The sequence below is a fragment of the Podarcis liolepis genome (assembly GCF_965112155.1).
Source record: "Podarcis liolepis genome assembly, chromosome: 4".
In the NCBI taxonomy this organism is placed as follows: domain Eukaryota; kingdom Metazoa; phylum Chordata; class Lepidosauria; order Squamata; family Lacertidae; genus Podarcis; species Podarcis liolepis.
In genome coordinates, this window is record NC_139558.1 from 98,209,061 (window position 1) to 98,231,309 (window position 22,249).

The 22,249-nt window shown below is 48.4% G+C and overlaps 1 protein-coding gene across 3 annotated transcripts in view; it reads right to left on the reverse strand.

The window, feature by feature from the left end:
- The window catches only part of GDPD5 (glycerophosphodiester phosphodiesterase domain containing 5), a 168,423-nt gene that overhangs the window by 6,357 nt on the left and 139,817 nt on the right, over window positions 1-22,249 (reverse strand). For 2 of the 3 annotated variants that reach the window (XM_083499662.1, XM_083499663.1), the window contains exons 9-14: window positions 19,952-20,034; window positions 19,014-19,164; window positions 18,165-18,383; window positions 14,177-14,334; window positions 10,874-11,021; window positions 5,518-5,600 (exon numbers count right to left, since the gene is read on the reverse strand). In XM_083499662.1, the coding sequence (XP_083355788.1) occupies window positions 5,518-5,600; window positions 10,874-11,021; window positions 14,177-14,334; window positions 18,165-18,383; window positions 19,014-19,164; window positions 19,952-20,034 (842 nt within the window). Of the gene's footprint in view, window positions 1-3,896; window positions 3,912-5,517; window positions 5,601-10,873; window positions 11,022-14,176; window positions 14,335-18,164; window positions 18,384-19,013; window positions 19,165-19,951; window positions 20,035-22,249 lie in introns of all 3 variants that reach the window. The other variant, XM_083499661.1, reaches the window with a different exon arrangement.

Sequence of the window (22,249 nt, forward strand, 5' to 3'; positions counted from 1 at the left end):
CTGAAGCACTATTTCTGGGTTAGCGGAGTCTGTAACCTGAAGCGTATGCAACCCGAGGTACCACTGTACCTGACATTCAGAAGACATCTGAAGGCAGCCGTGTTCAGGGAAGTTTAACGTGTGACATTTTAGCGTATTTTTTGTCTTTGTGGGAAGCTGCCCAGAGTGGCTGGGGAAACCAAGCCAGATGGGCGGGGTACAAATAATAAATTATTATTATATTATTATAAAGTTTCCCAGGCCAAAGAAGAAAAGACCTGTAGCCTCTTCTCCCAGCGGTTGACCAGATGTCTGGGGAAACTGGGGAACAGGATTCGAGAACAACTCTCCCCACCCACGAGATCGCCTTATGGGACGCAGGTGGCGCTGGGGTCTCAACCACTGAGCCTCTTGGGCTTGTCGATCGGAAGGTCGGCGGTTCGAATCCCCGCAATGGGATGAGCTCCCGTTGTTCTGCCCCAGCTCCTGCCAACATAGCAGTTGGAAAGCACACCGGTGCAAGTAGATAAATAGGTACTGCCGCGGCGGGAAGGTAAACAGCGTTTCCGTGCGCTCTGGTTTCCATCACGGCATCCCGTTACGCCGGAAGCGGTTCAGTCCTGCTGGCCGCAAGACCCGGAAACCTGTCTGCGGACAAACGCTGGCTCCCTCGGCCTGAAAGCGAGATGTGCGCCGCAACCCCACAGTCACCTTTGACTGGACTTAACCGTCCAGGGGTCCTTTACCTTTACACCGCAGCAGAATTGGCACTACTGCAGGCGCCACAAAACACTTGTTCTGCATTGGTGAGAACTCAACAGTTTAGTGAACTTCGGAACTCCCTGCCTATAGATATCAAGCAGGCACTTTTTCCGCACTCTATTCGTCGCCTGCTATAAACATTTTGTTTGGACGGGCACACCCAGATTCTTAAGAAGCCAAGGTGTCCAGGGCAGCTGTCTACCAGCTCCACCTGGTACGCAGGCTAAGACCCTCCCTGCCCGCAGACTGTCTCGCCAGAGTGGTGCATGCTCTAGTTATCTCCTGCTTGGACTACTGCAATGCACTCTACGTGGGGCTACCTTTGAAGGTGACCCGGAAACTGCAATTAATCTAGAATGCGGCAGCTAGACTGGTGACCATGAGTGGCCGCCGGGACCACATAACACCGGTTCTGAGAGATCTGCATTGGCTCCCAGTACGTTTCTGAGCACAATTCAAAGTGTTGGTGCTGACCTTTAAAGCCCTAAACGGCCTCAACCCAGTATACCTGAAGGAGTGTCTCCACCTCCATAGTTCTGCCTGGACACTGAGATCCAGCGCCGAGGGCCTTCTGGCGGTCCCCTCATTGCGAGAAGTGAGGCTACAGGGAGCCAGACAGAGGGCCTTCTCGGTAGTGGCGCCCGCCCTGTGGAACGCCCTCCCATCAGATGTCAAAGAGATAAATAATTACCTGACATTCAGAAGACATCTCAAGGCAGCCCTGTTCAGGGAAGTTTTTAATATGTAACGCTGTACTGTTTTTAACACTGATTGGGAGCCACCCAGAGTGGCTGGGGAAACTCAGCCAGATGGGAGGGGTATAAATAATAAATTATTATTATTATTATTATTATTATTTAATCTGATTCAGTATTTTAACTTTAACAGTAGGGCTGTGCCTTTTTCTCGATTTTACGGCTTTATATTCTTGCAACCACTTTGAGGTTTGCTTTTTTTAAAATGACCTGCGGTTTCCAGCAGCTGAGATTCAGGCGCATTCCTGCCTCTGACCGCAGAGACAGAGCGCTGTCTCCCATCACAGCCACCAATAATAATAATAATATATAATAATAATAATTTATTATTTATACCCCACCCATGTGGCTGGGCTTCCCCAGCCACTCTGGGCAGCTTCCAAAAAAATATGAAAATGCTGTAATAGCCCTCTCCTCTGTGAATTCGGCTAATCCTTTTAAAAATCATGTGGGTTGATCGCTTCTTCTGCCTGCTGTGGAAGTGAGTCCCAAAGTTTTAAATCTGTGCTGTAGGAAGAAGCGCTTTAGCGCTTTCTTTCATGTGTTTCCAGAATGCTCAGCTTTGCCAGAGGGCCTCGAGTTTGAGAGAGGGAGGAAAGCTTTTCTCTGTTTTCTCCGAGCAAAGCATAATTGTACAAACTACAAAAGCGCTGCACGCTCGCTGTTTGTTCCTTGCAGAGAAAAAGTGGAAGAAGTGGGAAGGGGGAACCCCAGAAAGTTCAGAATCCATACATGCACAACACACACACATATTTTCATGTGTGCCTCTTTCTGGAGGGATCCAGTGGAATCTGAAACCTTCCCCCTTGCTCCCCCAAGCAAGATTCCCACATGGCGGATCTACACATCGCTTTCAGGATGCCTTCCAATACAGAACGCACAGCGGAGGAAAGCCGAGGCAGCGGATTCGAATCCCGCTCAGGCCTACGGTCGCTTTGGTTATTCCATGAAAACACTAATAATGCACAGAAATTATATATATTTTAAAAAGAAAAGAATTTTTTGTTGTTTTTTTTAATGGGAAAGGCAGAGACAGACCAATGAGAATGGTTCTCCGCAACACAACCAAACGTTGCAGGAAGATAATGTGTGGAGGCGGAACGCTTGGGTAAACAACGAAAACGAGGAATTGGGGCTTGGCTGCAAAAATGGGGTGGGGTGGGTGGGGGGCAGGTTTCAAATGCTCGCCAGAAGAGAAGAAAAATGACCACAGGGGCCAATTGGAAAAATGAGAATGGGTTGAGGACATAGAGGCAGCCTCCGTTTCAGCAGAATGTGGCCGAGAAGAAAAACCTCAGCTGCTCACGGTGCTGGTGCTGAAAAGGCCCTGCCTCTGGTTGAGGCTAATCTGACTTCCTTAGGGACCTCTAGGGTGTTGCTATTTATGGACCTGAAGGTCCTCTGTGGGGCAGACCAGGAATCCCCACTTGGCCAGGAGGAAGCTTGCTGGGTGCTACCTTGGGCCAGTCGCTGCCTCTCAGCCTAGCCTACCTCGCAGAGCCGTTGTTGGGGTTAAATGAGGAGGCAGTTTAAATGAGGAACCACCTTGAGATCCTTGGAGAGAAAAAAGGGGAATATACTGCCTCCCTCGGAAATGGTGGTGAGCTCTCCTTCCTTGGAGGTTTTTAAGCAGAGGTTGGACGGCCATTGCAGCGGGTTGGACTAGATGACCCCCATGGGTCCCTTCCAACTCTCTATTACAGTGGTGCCCCGCAAGACGAATGCCTCGCAAGACAGAAAACTCGCTAGACGAAAGGGTTTTCCGTTTTGGAGGTGCTTCGCAAAACGAATCTCCTATGGGCTTGCTTCACAAGACGACAATGTCTTGCGAGTTCCTGCGGGGGTTTTTTCCTCCCCCCCCCCTTTTTCTAAGCCGCTAAGCTGCTTATCAGCTGATCCGATAAGCCGATAAACCGCTAAAAGCCGCTAATAGCGCTAATCCGTCAATGGGCTTGCTTCACAAGACGAAAAAACCGCTAGACGAAGAGAATCACAGAACGGATTCTTTTCGTCTTGCGAGGCACCACTGTATTTTATACATGCATTAAATAAAGAAACAGGACACATTTCAGGGGTTGCCATTGTCAGGGACACTTGGAGTTTTGCAAACCGAGGCTGCTGAATGCACTCAGATCCCAGGAAAATCCCCGCCTAGTACGTTTCGTAAGCTGGACGGTCGTTCTTTCTGGGTTTTTTACTTTTAACTTCTAGAGGGTTTCTTCTGGAAACGACCCTGCTTTTTAACCCAATTTTGCAGCGGTGCTTTTTGGTTTGTTTGTTTTTTGAGGGAAGTGGGAAGGAAGGAAGGAAGGAAGGAAGGAAGGAAGGAAGGAAGGAAGGAAGGAAGGAAGGAAGGAAACAGACGAAAGGTGGGATGAGGAAGAAGGCATCAGAAATTACCTGATTATGTGATAGCTGTAAAGATGCCAAAATGCAGCAGCAGAGAGAGCGAGAAAGAAAGAGAGAGAAAGAGAGAGAGAGAAAGGAGGAACATGCAACAAGGTCAGAGCAGTAAGAAAAATAAACCAAGGAGGAATAGGGCACCTCCTTCGAGTCCATCATTCCTCCCCAGGGAGCAAAACTACCAATACAGAGTCAGGGCAAAGGAGATTTAACTGCTGGTGTGGAAGACTCAGAATCTGTCCCATTGGGTCTCTGGGCCAATCCCCTCTCGTCCAACTAGCTGCAAAAAACTGGGAGAAGACGTTCTACCCCAACCCCAGGTGAGAGTGTGTCAGATACCTGCATCCCTTCAGATGTTGCTAGACTACAACTCCCATCATCCCTGGCCACCTTGGGGTCCAAAAAACACCCGTGGGGCTTCCCCACCCCTGACCTAGGGCACCCTGAGTGGATATTGCTTGCCCAAACTTTGCTCGAAAGGGGTTGTGGGAGAGGATTCTAGTCAGCAAACTGCCCTCAGATCCTCTCTTGGAATTCGCAGCTGGAAAACAATTCTCTCTTCTCCTACTAGACGGGAGGGTGGAAAAATGGTGGCCCTCTCTTCTTTCAAAGCATCTAAGAATTTTGCCTATGTTTCCTCCTTCCCCTCACTCTGTGGATCTTTAGGATGTTACTTCTACGCTGGATTTGAAGGCTAAGGATCAGCAGCTAGAAGCCCGCCGGGCCAAATCTGCCCCACTGCTGTGAAAGTGGAGAAAGGGCAATTTGCGGCAACACAACCTGGCAGTGGGTTATTTTAAGGTGCCCGGATTTTGGTGCCGGCCTGCTGTTTTTTGGGGCCTTCCTGAAGTCAACCTCCAAGTAAACCAGCAGCTGACCAGAGCCTTCATCCTGGCTTTGTATTTTCTCTCCTCTGAGTTCTTTCTGACTAGATGCCTGGGACTCCAACACAGCATCTTTTACAGGCTTCCTGTGACTTCCCAGGCCTCAAGAATTACGTAGGAAAACAACAGAGTGCCAGGCACCATGCTAACAAATCCTGTGTTATTCATGACCCCCTCGCTAAACCCTCGCTCAGCCGTGAATTCACTACAACTAATTTGAGGGACCCCTTGACCTCCGTCTAAATCTCACTCCAGAACCCAGGACGGACCATCCCAAAAGATTTATTTAGAGAGGCACGGGGTTTCGCTCCTGCCGGATCACCTCAGCAACGATGGTGCAGGCAGCATGTGAAATAATAACAATTAAAATCCCCGCATGTAGAAAACTGGTGCGTCAGGGAGTGGGCTAAGAAGCCTGACGTGCTAGCTTTCTACATGTGGGGGAGATTCAGAAACGAGGGTTACAGATGTGGCGTGGTGCCCACTTCCTTTGCGCCCTCCCCATTCAACCCTTGCACTCTCGATCTACTTACAGGACTAGGGTGGCACAGGGTGGCACATCAAAGGAGCACCAGCCTCATTGCTCCTGGGTTGTGCGAACTGGGTCAACTTCTAAAGTGTTGCTGAAAATATTCCACTGCCCTTAAAGGGGCCTTTTCAGACATGGGTTTGTTGTTGTTGTTTTTTTGCGGGGGGCGAAGAACACTGCAAAACCACTGCCCCCAGCTACTTACTTCTGGAATATAAAAACTCCTACGATTACGACGAACGAAACGAGGTCAGCGGTTATCCAGATGAGATAGTATTCGTCCGGAGACTGGAAGAGGGGAAAAAGAGGAGACAAAGATGCAGTTGGCTTAACGCAATAATAGTTTCTCTCAATGTGGGGATGCAGAGTTCTGGTTTCAGATATATTTGAGACATTTATTAGCAGGCAATGAAGTCAGTTCTCTCGGTGACGCAAGAAAACAGATAAGATAATGGCAGCATGGCAGCAATGGAAAGACGTGCAAAGGGGGTGCAATAACATAAATAGGGGCAAAAATTAAAAATGCATAAAACTCTCTCAAAGGAGAGCTTCCTTCTTCCCCCTGGTGGCTTCCAAATGTTTCCACTACAATAATCATCTGGATTTGGCTAACTGGCCCCTGTAACCGTAAGGGAACTTTAACAACCTGGCAGTTAAAACGAAAAGCCTTCTTTTGATTCCAGGACAGGCTTTTCGTTTTAACTGTCCTTTTGAAGGACCAGGTGCGCAGCCTGGGAGTCATTCTGGACTCACAGCTGTCCATGGAGGCACAGGTCAATTCTGTGTCCAGGGCAGCTGTTTATCAGTTCCACCTGGTAGGCAGGATGAGACCCTCCCTGCCTGTGGACTGTCTTGCCAGAGTGGTACATGCTCTGGTTATCTCCCGCTTGGACTACTGCCATGCGCTCTATGTGGGGCTACCTTTGAAGGTGACCCGGAAACTACAACTAATCCAGAATGCGGCAGCTAAACTGGTGACTGGGAGTGGCTGCTGAGACCATATAACACAGGTACCAAAAGACCTACATTGGCTCCCAGTACGTTTCTGGGCACAATTCAAAGTGTTGGTGTTGACCTTGAAAGCCCTAAATGGCCCCGGCCCAGTATACCTGAAGGAGCGTCTCCACTCCCATCATTCAGCCCGGACACTGAGGTCCAGCTCCGAGGGCCTTCTGGCAGTTCCACCCCTGCAAGAAGTGAGGCTACAGGGAACTAGGCAAAGGGCCTTCTCGGTAGTGGTGCCTGCCCTGCAGAACGCCCTCCCATCAGATGTTAAGGAAATAAACAACTACCTGAATTTAAGAAGACATCTAAAGGCAGCCCTGTTTTAGGGAAGTTTTTAATGTTTGATGTTTTATTCTGTTTTTAATCTGTTGGGAGCTGCCCAGAGTGGCTGGGGAAAGCCAACCAGATGGGCGGGGTATAAAGAATAAAACTATTATTATTATTATTATTATTATTATTCCTTCTCTTACAGTAACACCAGGAGCGAAGCAGCTTCGAAAACCGTGACCTTAATTCACAGTTCTAAAACAAAAGGATAGGGGGGCTTACGCCATGGAATCTAGACCGCAAGAGGTCTTCTGTTGCTCCAAATATCCTTCAAAATTCATTTTTAAAACAGGAAACTTTTTAAAGCAAATTTTTGAAGCCAAACAAATTGCGGCCCTCAAGTCCCCCCAAATATTTCCATATCTATATCTATTGATCAATCAATCAATATATATGATCATTCCCCGAGGCTTCCTGCTGCATTGCCAAAAGGTTTTCATGGCCCTCTACCCAATATTTGCTTTTTTAAAAAAGCCGTGCTCAGTTTTACACTTTGACCACGTCTATTTTGACACTCAGGCGCCAGAGTATTGTCCACAGGTCAAGTCAGCCCTTGGTCAGGAGAACCACCCCGATCCAAAGCTTTAGTTTATTAATCTACCAAACTAAGCAATAAGACTGGAGCTCAAATAAATGCCTGCACATGAATTAAGAGTAAGTGCTTTCGCGACCACTAGATGGTGCCCTGGGCCACTAAACTGGGAGCTGCAGCAGCAGAAGTTGCAAGCACTGCCAATTTGCTTTCCCCCTTTAATCAACGAATGGATTTGACCCGAGTAGAGGTTTATCCCCTTTCTCTTTCAGTAATAAGAAGTATAATCGTGTGCATGTGTGTCGGAGCAAGAAGATAACCCCAGGAAAGCCCTGTATGGATGAAAGTGATGGACTACATGGAATTGGCGGAAAGGACTGGTAGAATCCGAGACCAGGGAGAAGAGTCGGTGGAAGAAGATTGGAAGAAATTTAAAGACTATTTACAGAAGTATTGCAAAATTAATGAATGTTAGAATGATGTTTGATTGACGTTAAGCGGTTTCTAGCTGTAATGATATAAAAGAATATGGAAAAATTGGATTTCTAAATAGGTAAAAATTTAATGTTATAATATATTAAGATCAAAGATCAGGATAATAAGGAGGGAAAGAAATTGCTGAATTAATTAATTGAATTGGAATACAAAAAAGGGAGGTATGAGGAGGCAGTGGCGTAGCGTGGGTTGTCAGCACCCGGGGCAAGGCAAGTAATTTGCGCCCCCTAACCCGTGGATTTGCGCCCCCTAACCCGTGGATTTGCACCCCCTAACCCTAACCCCCAGATGTTGCGCCCGGTGCGGCCGGCCCCCCCTGCACCCCCCACGCTACGCCACTGTGAGGAGGTCAGGGAAACAAGGATATGAATGTAAGATATGGAAAGGTTGATTTTTTATTTTTCCTTTTTTTCTTTTTTCTGTAAGTGTACCTATTCTGTATTTTTCTTGTATTTTTATTTTTGTCTTTTACTTTTGTATTTTTTGTTTTTATGTAATTCCTTTTTCTGAAACTTTAATAAATATTATATATATATATATATATATATATATATATATGCAGGTTTTGGTGTCCTCGGGTGTCTTCCCGTGTAAAAGTTGGGGTGTCTAGGCGACGTTTCGACGAGGTCCCACTCGTCATCCTCAGGCTGGTGCTTTCGGCTTCTTGTCACTGGCTCTGTTCCAGTGACAAGAAGCCGAAAGCACCAGCCTGAGGATGACGAGTGGGACCTCGTCGAAACGTCGCCTAGACACCCCAACTTTTACACGGGAAGACACCCGAGGACACCAAAACCTGCATTCCTGTACCCGTGAAAATCTACGAAAACAAATATATATATATATATATATATATATATATATATATATAAAGCCCTGTATGAACCACAGCCTCCTCTATGATGTTTCGGGGCCCAATTCAAAGTGCTGATTTTTACCTATAAAGCCTTATGCAGGACCCCAGTACCTCAAAGACTCTTATGGGTTCTCCCCATAAGCAGCAGCCCACACCCTGTGATCATCCTCTGAGGCCCTTCTCCCTGAGCCCCTCCATGGGAGGTCCAGCAGGCGGCAAAACAAGAGCAGGGCCTTTTCAACGCTGGCTCCCCATTTGTGGAATGCCCTTCCCCCCAGGGAAGCTCACCTGATGCTCTGTAGTCTAGCTTAAGGCACCAGGCAAAACCTTTCCTTTTTACTGAAGCTTTTGGCCCTACGTTTGAAGCGTATACCAGTTTCGTTCTTGTTTTCAATGTGGATTTTGTGGGGGGGGGGGTTTAAATTTGCATTTCTGTGTTGTGAACCACCCTGAGATATACGGACGGAGATCAGTACACATATTTAATAAATAATAAAAACAATAATAAGTATTTGTGGCATTTTTGGGCGGGGGAAGGATCTGCAAAAGCATTGCTGTGGAGGCAGTACCTAGTAGCCACTAAGAGCCCTTTTCGGATTGTCTAGCCAGAGTGGTGCATGCTCTAGCTATCTCCCGCTTGGACTACTGCAATGCGCTCTGCGCTACCTTTGAAGGTGACCCGGAAACTGCAACTAATCCAGAATGTGGCAGCCAGACTGGTGACTGGGAGCAGCCGCCGAGACCACATAACACCGGTCTTGAAAGACCTACATTGGCTCCCAGTACATTTCTGGGCACAATTCAAAGTGTTGGTGCTGACCTTGAAAGCCCTAAACGGCCTCGGCCCAGTATACCTGAAGGAGCATCTCCACCCCCATCGTTCTGCCCGGACACTGAGGTCCAGCTCCGAGGGCCTTCTGGCGGTTCCCTTGCTACAAAAAGTGAGGTTACAGGGAACCAGGCAGAGGGCCTTTTCGGTGGTGGCGCCCACCCAGTGAAACACCCTCCCAACAGATGTCAAGGAAACAAACAACTACCCGACGTTTAGAAGACATCTGAAGGAAGCCCTGTTTAGGGAAGTTTTTTATGACTGATGTTTTAATGCATTTTTAATCTCTTGTTGGAGGAGGAAGAAGAAGAAGAAGAAGAAGAAGAAGAAGAAGAAGAAGAAGAAGAGGAGGAGGAGGAGGAGGAGGAGTAGTAGTAGTAGTTTGGATTTGATATCCACTACCCGAAGGAGTCTCGAAGCGGCTAACATTCTCCTTTCCCTTCCTCCCCCACAACAAACACTCTGTGAGGTGAGTGGGGCTGAGAGACTTCAGAGAAGTGTGACTGGCCCAAGGTCACCCAGCAGCTGCATGTGGAGGAGCAGAGACGCGAACCCGGTTCCCCAGATTATGAGTCCACCGCTCTTAACCACTACACCACACTGGCTCTCACAGTGTGGCTCTCACAGCCTCTCATTTGGGTTGGAAGCCGCCCAAGTAGCTGGGGAAACCCAGCTGGGTGGGCGGGGTATAAATAATTATATTACAGTGGTACCTTGGGTTACAGACGCTTCAGGTTACAGACTCCGCTAACCCAGAAATATTACCTCGGGTTAAGAACTTTGCTTCAGGATGAGAACAGAAATCGTGCTCCGGCGGCATGGCAGCAGCGGGAGTTCCCATTAGCTAAAGTGGTCTCTCAGGTTAAGGACAGTTTCAGGTTAAGAACAAACCTCCAGAACGAATTAAGTTCTTAACCCGAGGTACCACATATTATGTTATGTTGTTATGTTATGTTATGTTATGTTATGTTATGTTATGTTATGTTATGTTATGTTATGTTTGTTATGTTATGTTTGTTATGTTATGTTATGTTATGCTATGCTATGCTATGCTATGCTATGCTATGCTATGCTATGCTATGCTATGCTATGTTATGTTATGTTATGTTATGTTATGTTATGTTATGTTATGTTATGTTTGTTATGCTATGCTATGCTATGCTATGCTATGCTATGCTATGCTATGCTATGCTATGCTATGCTATGTTATGTTATGTTATGTTATGTTATGTTATGTTATGTTATGTTATGTTATGTTATGTTATCCTCTGTCATGAATTTGTCCGATCCTCTTTCAAAGCCACCCAAGTTGGTGGCCATCCCTGCCTCTTGAGGCAAGGAGTTCCACAGTTTAACTCCGTGCTGTGTGAAAAGGGGCTTTCTTTTATCAGTACCGGATCTTGCAGCATTCAGCTCCCTCAGATGCCCACAACCCGGCAGGCCTCTTCCAGCAGGCTGCTTCTCCTCCTGACGTTCATACACCTGGAAATGAACAGACGCAAAGCCACAGCCCTTCTTACCATCATCCAGACGGGGGAACGCAGCCTGCTGAGGACGCGAGAGTTGTCGGAGGTGACGGACTGGACCCCGGAGCACCACAGGACAGAGTAGAGCCATGGCTCGTTCACGACAAACAGATTGACGCTCAAGTTCGCCATGGCGTATTCCCTGTCGAGAAAGCAGAGCGAGGAGAAGGACGGGCCTTAAAAAGCGCAGAAGAACGTCAAAATGGCATTTGCTGGATCTCGCTGGGACGCTGGGTTCTGTCTGGTCCCAGATTCTGCCGTCAGAGAACCACATCGGAGAACAGAGGCCATTGTAGGGCAGCGCCATTGGCTTGCCCGCACTGGCTGAGGTGGTACCTTTTCAAAGTCTGGTAAGCGCTTCTCCAGCTTTGGGAAGGAGGCAGGTAAAGATAAAAGGTAAAGGTCCCCTGGATGGTTAAGTCCAGTCAAAGGCGACTATGGGGTTGTGGCGATCATCTCGCTTTCAGGCCGAGAGAGCTGGCATTTGTCTACAGACAGCTTTCCGGGTCATGTGGGCAGCAGGACTAAACAGCTTCTGGCACAATGGAACACCATAACGGAAACCAGAGTATACGGAAACGCTGTTTACCTTCCCGCCACAGTGGTACCTATTTATCTACTTGCACTGGTGTGCTTTCAAACTGCTAGGTTGGCAGGAGCTGGGACAAAACAACAGAACCTCACTCCGTCAAGGGGATTCGAACCCCCAAGCTTCTGATCGGCAAGCCCAAGAGGCTCAGTGGTTTAGACCACAGCGCCACAGGACGTATGAGGGCTTTGAGAAGGTCCCAGGGTCATCCTCTTCCTTCCCAAAGCTGGGCAACTGCTTACTGGGCTTTAGGAAGGAGGGTGAAGGGCTCTGAGACCCTGAAAGAGCTCTTATGCTTGCTTCCCCAAGCCTGGGTGAGGGCTGGAGGGGGGAGTCAAATTTTGGCTTCAGGCCATATCACCAAGGTTCGAGAAGGAGAACGCCAAAAAGGCAGCAACGAAGGCCGTTCCCCTGCCTGTCCTCAGTGTCTGGTACTTGAGGGTACTCTGCTTCTGAATATACCTGCTGCCTATAGGGAGATCTAAACTACAACTAATCCAGAAAGCGGCAGCTAGACTGGTGACTGGGAGCGGCCGCCGAGACCACATAACAACGGTCCTGAAAGACCTACATTGACTCCCAATATGTTTCTGAGCACAATTCAAAGTGTTGGTGCTGAGCTTGAAAGCCCTAAACGGCCTCAAAGGCCCAGTAGACCTGAAGGAGCATCTACACCCTCATCGTTCTGCCCAGACGCTGAGGCCCAGTGCTGAGGGCCTTCTGGTGGTTCCCTCACTGCGAGAGGCCAAGTTACAGGGAACCAGGCAGAGGGCCTTCTCAGTGGTGGCACCCGCCCTGTGGAACACCCTCCCATCAGATGTCAAAGAGATAAACAACTACCTGACATTTAGAAGACATCTGAAGGCAGCCCTGTTCAGGGAAGTTTTTAATGTGTGACATTTTAATGTATTTTTAATCTTGGAAGCTGCCCAGAGTGGCTGGGAAAGCCCGGCCAGATGGGCGGGGTACAAATAATAAATTATTATTATATCTTCAGAAGCAATGCGGGAGGAAGCAGTTTCGAGTCACTGATCTCTGCAGCCAAAGCTGATTCTCCAGCGGTTAGGCTTTACCTCCAGAGGCACACTCCATTGTCTCTCAAGGCCGACGGAGGCCAACCACTATGGAGTCGTACAGTCTAGCAACAACGTTGTCATACGTTGTGCTCCTGTTTTATTTGCAGCGATGAAGGCAGGCCCTAACCAAGCCATCAACTGCTCTGTCAGTGAAGCAATGGCGCCCACGTCGCCCATTGCCCGCTCGCTCACAGAGGCAAGCTCACTGCAACTCTCTTCTGTTTGGAATGGGAGGGGAGAGGCTGGGCGAATGATTTTAGCATGCAATGCACTGTGGGCACGTTTAAAGGGGGATGTTCAATACAGGAGTTGCAGGTAGGTAGCCGTGTTGGTCTGCCGTAGTCGAAACAAAATAAAAAAAATCCTTCCAGTAGCACCTAAGAGACCATGCTTTCGTGTGCATGAACACTTATCTGAAGAAGTGTGCACTTATCTGAAGAAGTGTGTATGCACATGAAAGCTCATACCAATAACAAACTTAGTTGGTATCTAAGGTGGTACGGGAAGGATTTTTTTTTATTTTGTTCAATACAGGAGACACTGAGCCAGTGCAGAGTTGATTTGAGCAGGAAGAGCAAAGTGTCTCTCATACACTGTGGGTTTTTGAGGGTCACAGCAGCACCCGCAAATGTTGGTTCAACCCCCCGAGGGAACAAACAAGCAAACACGACGAGGCTGAGAAGCAAACGTTTCTCATCCATCTGCAAAACAAACGCCTTCACTTGCTCCCGATCTACATCCCCAAAATATTATTCCAGCCTGTTCCCCAATCGGCAAACCGCAACCACACGTTGTTCTAGGAAAGTGTCCCAGCCAACGTCCGTCGAAAGATAAGACGGACGGATCAAAGGCTATTAATGGGCTGGGGGTTTTTTGCGCACAAAGTAATTTCTGAAATAAAAACCGGGACCTTGGACTTCTTCACAGCTCCATGGTAACAGCAGCGGCTGCTAGAGAGATAAGGAGCGTGGCAAGTGGATTGGAGCTTGTCTCTCAAAGTGCCCAGAGAGGATATTAGAGGCAGCCTCACAAAGCCATCCATTACGTTCCAGGCATGCAATTGTCTCTGCAGGCCCTTAGTCATCATTAGGCACCCCTGTCAAAAGGCCTTTTCCTCCGCCGCTAGCTCTGTTCAGGGCCGTAGTCGTATCTGCTAACAAGAAGGTCAATTCTGCAATCTATTTCACTTGCAGGAGTCACAAAATCATAGAGCTGGAAGGTACCCATAGTTCAGCTTCCTGTAAAGCGCCTTGCCTTGAGGAATTTATTCTACAATTTCATTATGTGGCAAAACCCCTCCTGATTTCCCTAGATATTTTGGTGGGAGGAATGATGAACTGTGTGTGACACTATCACCCCACCCCTGGTCATAATTCATGTAGATTGCAGGCTTCCCTGACCTCAGAAAGCCAGCGCATCAGGGAGAAGCCAAATCTAGACATTACCTTCCCTGGCACTCTACTTTTCTAGAAGCAAGGGTGTCGGTTTACGTTTCTCTTTTTTTTAAAAAATGGGAGGAACGTTCCGTCATGAAAGCTTCCCTTGGGCCGAAAGTGGTACAGTCCAGAAAGATAAGGATGCTTATGAGAACGAGACCAAAGGCATGTGGAAGAGCGAAAGCCCACAGCAGACCTGATATCGTCCCTGGTGACTTTGGTGTAGCGCAGGTTCAGCTTCTGAAAGCCTCTGTCCCTCAAAGGCTGAGCCCCAGCCTTGATGCCAGAGGTCTGCTGGAAACCCGGGGCAACCTCTTGGACCAGTCGGCGGTCAGAGTCGGGCAACCACATCACCTGATGGGGCACAAAACAAAACGAAAGGAACCCGGTAGCAGTCGCCGTTAGAAAAGAGCGTTTGAAAAATCTATTGAAATCAGACATTATAAGTTCATCTTAGACTGGACAGTTTGCAAGTTTCTGTGGCTTTGCACAAGGTTTTATATTTTTCTCAGAAGACTGATAAAGAATGTATAATTATTTTGGTAATTATTGTGTGTATATGAGTCACCAACGTGTTGCATGAGTCGTACTACTTATATCAGCAGCACAGGTTGCACTTTTCTAGCGCAGACATTACCAAGAGGTCAAGGCTGCAAAAGCTTTTCAACGGTTGGCATTGCTTTACAAAAGATTGCACTCCTCGCTCAAGGAGCAAAAACAGTTTCTCAAAACCACGGCTTAAAATTGGTGCAAATATTTCACTTTAAAATTATGGAACATTTCTGTGTTATGTAAACGTACCATTGTGTATCTGGGCACAGCAGTCTTGAGTGTGGTTTCCTGATCAGTGTAAATAGGTAAAGGTAAAGGGACCCCTGACCATTAGGTCCAGTCGTGGCCGACTCTGGGGTTGCAGCGCTCATCTCGCTTTATTGGCCAAGGGAGCCGGAATACAGCTTCCGGGTCATGTGGCCAGCATGACTAAGCCGCTTCTGGCGAACCAGAGCAGCGCACAGAAACGCCGTTTGCCTCTCCGCCGGAGTGGTACCTATTTATCTACTTGCACTTTGACTCGCTTTCAAACTGCTAGGTTGGCAGGAGCAGGGACTGAGCAACGGGAGCTCACCCCGTCACGGGGATTCGAACCGCTGACCTTCTGATCAGCAAGTCCTAGGTTCTGTAGTTTAACCCACAGCGCCACCCGCGTCCGATCAGTGCAAATAAAAGACCAGATGATTGTTAGCAATGGGAAATAATTTCAGGTTGGAGAGAGAGAGAGAGATACTTTCTCTCTCTCTCTCTCTCTCTCTCTCTCTCTCTCTCTCTCTCTCTCCCCAACCTGAAATTATTTCCCATTGCTAACAATCATCTGGTCTTTTCAGTCCAAAGTAGCATCTAGAGAGCCTTCGCTGTATAATTATAGCCAGGTCCTGAGGTTTCGCCTCCTCTGTCCTTTGGCAGTGAAGGGATTTCGTTTTGTGGGACCCACCTCTCTGGCTGAGTTTATACCCTTCCAAATTGGCAGATTGGGACGCCCGTTGCCTGACACACTCCCTCTCTGCCTAGCATACCTCGCAGGGTTGTTGTAAAGATAAAATCAGAAGAGCTACATACACCACCGTGAGCTCATTGGAGGGATGCCAAGCTAATGCAATGCAATGTAACAACATAATAAGATGCCCTTGTGGATAGAACCTGTGTCCTCAACAGGCAGAATTAAACCAAGCTAGAAGCACGAACGCTGCCTCCAAAAGGTTATTTTTGGGGGTGGATGAAGAGAAAAGGCTGGCAGGATGAAAGCAGGCGGCCTCCTTGAATGAGGACCCGGTGGAGCAAGACACACGTCGGATTGGAAACTGGCTGCCGGTGTTCTTAGGAAGAACAGATGGAAACTAAATGTGGGGTCGTCCCCCAAGTTAATTGCTCCATATGTGGGTGTGTGAGATACTTCAGGATTGAATGCGGCGAGCAACAACAACATAACTCTCACACCCTTAACTGGAAAGGCTGTTTGGTAAAAGGTAAAGGTAAAGGCAAAGGACCCCTGGACAGTTAAAGTTAAAGGGACCCCTGACCATTAGGCCGACTCTGGGTTTGCGGCGCTCATCTCGCTTTATTGGCCGACGGAGCCAACGTACAGCTTCCGGGTCATGTGGCCAGCAGGACTAAGCTGCTTCTGGTGAACCAGAGCAGCGCACGGAAACACCATTTACCTTCACGCCTATTTATCTACTTGCACTTTGACGTGCTTTCGAACTGCTAGGTTGGCAGGAGCAGGGACCGAGCAACGGGAGCGCACCCCATCACGGGGATTCGAACCGCCGACCTTCTGATTGGCAAGCCCTAGGCTCTGTGGTTTAGACCACAGCGCCACCCACGTCCCTTGAACAGTTAAGTCCAGTCAAATGCAACTATGGGGTTGCGGTACTCAGGGCCGGATGGAGGTTTGATGAGGCCCTGAGCTACTGAAGGTAATGGGGAATTTTATATCTCCAGCTGTCCTTTGTCAACAACAAATGGTCGCTGTTTTTGTGTGGAATATATGCTATATATGATGATTTATGGACCTAATAGGAGCCTACACAACACAAAACACTGTTGTGTTTTATTTGATTTGATTTTTATCTTATATTATGGAAATGTACATCCAGGTTTTTTTTCCTTTAAAATTTTTTTGGGGCCCCCAAGAGAGTGGGGCCCTAAGCTATAGATTGTTTAGCTTATACGTAAATCTGGCACTGGCGGTACTCATCTCATTTTTCAGGCCAAGGCAGATAGCGTTTGTCATCTGACAGCTTTCTGGGTCATGTGGCCGGCAGGGCTAAACCGCTTCTGGCAAAATGGGACACCATGATGGAAACCAGAGCACACGGAAACGCTGTTTACCTTCCCGCCACAGTGGTGCCTATTTATCTACTTGCATTGGCGTGCTTTCGAACTGCTAGGTTGGCAGGAGCTGGGACAGAGCAACAGGAGCTCACCCCGTTGTGGGGATTCGAACTGCTGACCTTCCAATCGGCAAGCCCAAGAGGCTCAGTGGTTTAGACCACAGCGCCAGGATCTCAGGACACATGGAAATGTCACCGCCCAAACCACTGCTCTAGGCAGATGCCTCCCAGCTGCCCGGATATCCCAGGTTGAAGAGATCAGGAAGAGATGTCCCACATTGAATGGACCTTCACGAAATGGTTTGGGTCTTGAACTGGGGACACTATAATCAGTGGTGGGCTGTCACTCAGAAGACAGCTGCTCCGGGATGAGGGAAGATCTCAGCAGGAGAAACATCTCTGGAATGATTTGACAATGGCACCAACAACAAACTGTGGACTGCCCTCCCACCAGATGTCAAGGAAATAAACAACTATAGTGGTACCTCGGGTTATGAACTTAATTCATTCCAGAGGTCCATTCTTAACCTGAAACTGTTCTTAAACTGAAGCACCACTTTAGCTAATGGGGCCTCCTACTGCTGCCACGCCACTGGAGCACGATTTCTGTTCTCATCCTGAAGCAAAGTTCTTAACCCGAGGTACTATTTCTGGGTTAGCGGAGTCTGTAACCTGAAGCGTCTGTAACCTGAGGTACCACTGTACCTGACATCTGAAAGCAGCCCTGTTCAGGGAAGCTTTTAATGTTTGATCTTTTATCATATTTTTAATATCCCATTGGAAGCCGCCCAGAGTGGCTGGGGAGGCCCGGCCAGATGGGCAGAGTATAAATTTATGATGATGATGATGATGATGATGATGAATCCTCAGCAACCAGGCCATTCCAAGGGAGGGCAAGGGAGGTCTTCATTCACCCTCGCCATTTGATCACCATGACTACGTGCTGCCTGATTGGCTAGGACCATGTAGCCAATGAGAAGGCAAGGCACATCAGAAAGGAAGTTCATAGAATCAGGAGGGATCCCCAAGGAACATCTAGTCCACTCCCATCCCCCGCAATACTCAGGACGGAAGCAAGCAGCAATGAGCAAGGTGCATTTTGTGGGCGGCAGGGGGCAGGTTTTGGGGGGACGTTTCTCGCTCATCCTCCGGAAAGCTACAGCGACCCCCCCAAAAAAGCTTGTTTTGCCCATGAACCTCTCCCAAGCCCGCCTCTATTTTCTGCTTCTCCGACCGAAGCAGAAGCCCCCACAACCATTATTCAGCATCTACCTACAAAAGTGACGTGGAACTCACAGCCTGCTGAGGGATGCCCGAGTCGAGGACCGTTTCCAGGGTGATGTTGATGAAAGCGCTGTAGTAAGGGTGGTCCCGGGGCAAGCTCTGGAAGTTTAAGAGGACGGTGGCATTGCCCTTGACCACCTCCAGCATCTCGGCCAGCTTGCAGACGGACTGGTTGGCGGCTCGGACAAAGTCGGAACTGGAGAGCGACTGGGCGGTCCAGAAGGGATCGTTCTGAGGGAAGGGGGAGCAAACAGAGAGACCAGCGTTCAATGTTATCGCTTTCGAAGCCAACATTTTTATTTTTTGAGGAAGCCATCTTTTAGGCTACATCCACGCGGCAGCTTATTCCCTGGCCGTCGATTTCCGGATTTCATTTGAGCTTTCGCACAACGTAAAAGCCCATTCCGGAAAACCAATGAGACACGTTAACTCGTTTCTGCAAACTTTTCTTTTCCCTCAGCCCCCCTGACAAAACATCTTGTAAAGAATCCTGGGAGGCAGCAAAAAAACGCTTTGCACATCACGAGCTTTCTTGAAAGCGAGGAGGAGAAAGAGGAGAAGGGATGAAGGGGAAACCTTCCTCCAAGACGCAAGGGCGTTTTCAAGATCACTCTCTGTCTTTCAAGGTGATTAATGGGGTGCTTCGTTCTGTTCTCAAAAGCATCCATCGTGTAGAAGGAGACAACCAGGCTGGTTTGGAAAGGCCAATTTGGGAAGCAGAGCCTTGCCCTCTAATGCTTCAACCACCATTGATTGATTGATTGATTGATTGATTGATTGATTGATTGATTAAAGCAAGCAAGCAAGCAAGCAAGCAAGGGCAGGGGAGACCCACCCCACCCTCCAGACTCGGCCACATACCTTGAGGAACCATTCGCCGGCGTTCAGCATCTCCAGGTCTGTCCAGTTGAACATGGAAGAATGTGTGTAGGCCCTCTCTGGGAAGACGGCCTCCACATCCGTCGTCCTCCGTAGCGTCTTGTCATGCATGAGGAAAGGCACCCCGTCGTAGCTGTGCAACGGAAAGAGAAAAAGAGTCTCCCTTTACATTTGCAAGGCAGCGCTCGACCGATGCAGAATGCATCCACTGTTCCATGTAGACTCACGGAGCTGTAAGGAACACCCGAGGGTTATCCAGTAAAATAATTTATTATTTATACCCCGCCCATCTGGCTGGGCTTCCCCAGCCACTCTGGGCGGCTTCCAACAAACTATTAAAATACAGTAATGCATCAGACATTAAAAGCTTCCCTAAACAGGGCTGCCTTGAGATGTCTTCCAAAAGTCTGGTAGTTGTTTTTCTCTTTGACATCTGGTGGGAGGGCGTTCCACAGGGCAGGTGCCACTACCGAGAAGGCCCTCTGTCTGGTTCCCTGTAACTTGGCTTCTCGCAGGGAGGGAACCGCCAGAAGGCCCTCGGAGCTGGACCTCAGTGTCCGGGCTGAATGACGGGTGTGGAGACGCTCCTTCAGGTCTACTGGGCCAAGGCCATTTAGGGCTTTCAAGATCAGCACCAACACTTTGAATTGTGCTCAGAAAAAGGTACCAGTTCCCCAGTTCCACAACCCCGTGCTTAAAAGCATCCTCACTTGCCCACTCGGCCTGGACAAATATGGCAAATTGCACACCTCCGAGCCCAGAAATGTAAATAAGGGCAGGAAACTTGAAAAGAAACTAGCGTGGCAAGGGATTCGTTGGCTGAGATTTCTGCTTTGCAAGGGGTCAGACTAGATGACCCCTGGTCTCCTTTCCAACTCTACAAACCCCCTTTGCACCTGAGAGCAGAGAGAGGCACTTGCCTTATGACCACATCTGCCTGCACTCCATAGAGTTTCTGCTCCACCGCTTTCTGGAAGGACATCAGAGTGTTTTCAGGTGCCATCTGGGAAGGAGAGAAAGATGAACAAACAATATCATTTATTCATCTAAGCAAGCTGCCAAACCGGACAGCGTACAAGAGATAGAGCAGTCAGTTAAAATGCCAACATCGACTATCCAAACGTGTTTAAAATAGCATCGGACACAGAAAGGGATTGGGCTGCCAAATGAGAATCTCTAGAATACGGAGGAGATTAATTTGAGGAGATCAAAAGATGGGGCAGAGTCCGTTGGGTGTTTTGCCGCTGGAAACAGATGGAGGCCACCAGAAAAAGATATATATTAATGGAACCTTCAAGAACATGGCACAAATATTTCTATAAAAGGGTGCTTTGCAGGAATGCTGTGGGTGCCCCCCAGACAGACACTTTTTTTGCAGAATGAAATAGAGGTCTGCAAAATTAAAGTGGATTAAAGTGCTCTGTCGACTCATACAATAAACCTACTTTTTTTCTATTTTAAAAAATGAACTTTTTGCTGTTAGGAAAGTGATGCAGGAATTACAGTGAAGTAGGGGGATGAAAAATGATTAACAGGAAGACGCATCATTGAAGTCTGACTTTTAGAAGAAGAAGAAGAAGAAGAAGAAGAAGAAGAAGAAGAAGAAGAAGAGGAGGAGGAGGAGGAGGAGGAGGAGGAGGAGTTTGGATTTGATATCCTGCTTTATCACTACCCTAAGGAGTCTCGAAGCGGCTAACAATCTCCTTTCCCTTCCTCTCCCACAACAAACACTCTGTGAGGTGAGTGGGGCTGAGAGACTTCAAAGAAGTGTGACTGGCCCAAGGTCACCCACCAGCTGTATGTGGAGGAGCGGGGAATCGAACCCGGTTCCCCAGATTACGAGACTACCGCTCTTAACCACTACACCACACTGGCTCCCAGCTCACTTTAACTAATTTTTCCACGTTGCATTTGTTTTCCGCTGCCTACAGACGACTGCAGTTGAGCGGTAGATAAATTGTTTAGATAAAAATAAGTAATTATTAGGTAGTATTATTACCATTATCTTTATTATTATATGTTAATAAAATGGCAATCAATTGGCTGAAAAACGGCAGCCGCTGCAGAATTCTGGAGCCGGTCTGTGGTCTAGAAGGAGGGGGTCCGATCAGGTAAAATTCTATCCCGTCCCAGCTAGAGATTAATTTCCAGGCTCAATTTGAAGTGCTGGTCTAAATATATGAAGCACAATGAGACTTGGGACATCAATACCTTTGGGACTCTGTGCAGGAACCTACCCAGACCCTGAACCCATAATCGGAGACCCATCTCTGTGTATCCGCTTTCATGGGAAGCGTGGAGAGTGACACCACAGGACAGGGTCTTCTGGGTGGTGGCTCCACGACTGTGGACTGCTCTCCACAGATAGATGAGCCTTGGCACCAACATTTGGGTGCCTAGGAAAGGCATTTCTGTTTTCCCTGGCATTTGGCAGCATAGGGTTACCAGACGTCCCGGTTTCGTTTCCCAGGGACAGTCCCCAGATTTGCGAATTAGTCCCCGGACAAATGAATGTCCCCGGATTTCATCTAATGTCCCCGGGAAACGCAGCAGTGGCAGTCTCAGCAGCCCGGAGCATAGCTGTCAACTTACAGATTTGAAAATAAGGGACCAGCAGCCTCGAAAATAAGGGACCAGCAGCCAAAATAAGGGATTTTAGTCAGCCAGCAGCCAAACGAAGCCTCAAGCGGTGGTTCCCACAGCGCAGCAACCCAGCAAAGGGGATGCAGCAAGAAAAACCACCATCACCTCTCCGCTGGGAAGTGCTGAGCAAAGGCGAGTCCCCGGGCAACGCGTCCGATTTGATCGGCACAAGGCATGCAAGCTCCACCCCCCTGTTGTTCTTAGACTCCTTATTGGGTGAGCAATGCAGCCAAGCAACACATTGGAGCCTCCCTCCTCCCTGGCCGGCAGGGAAGGAGGGAGAGGAGCTGCTTCCTTTGAAACCTAGGAAATTTAAGGGACATCATCAATAAGGGACAGCAGCGGGACATGGCGCTGGGATAAGGGACTTTTCCGCCAAATAAGGGACGGTTGACAGCTATGGCCCGGAGGAGTTGGCTCTGGCTGGCTTCAGGAGCTGCTCGGAAGTCCCCATATGATGGTAGTGCAGGGGTTCGAACATCCGGGCTGCCTCCACCTTCTCTGAGCCCAGCAACTCAGCTGTGAAGGGAGGCTTCATGCTGCCTATCAGAGCAACCTCCCCACTCCCACGTGCG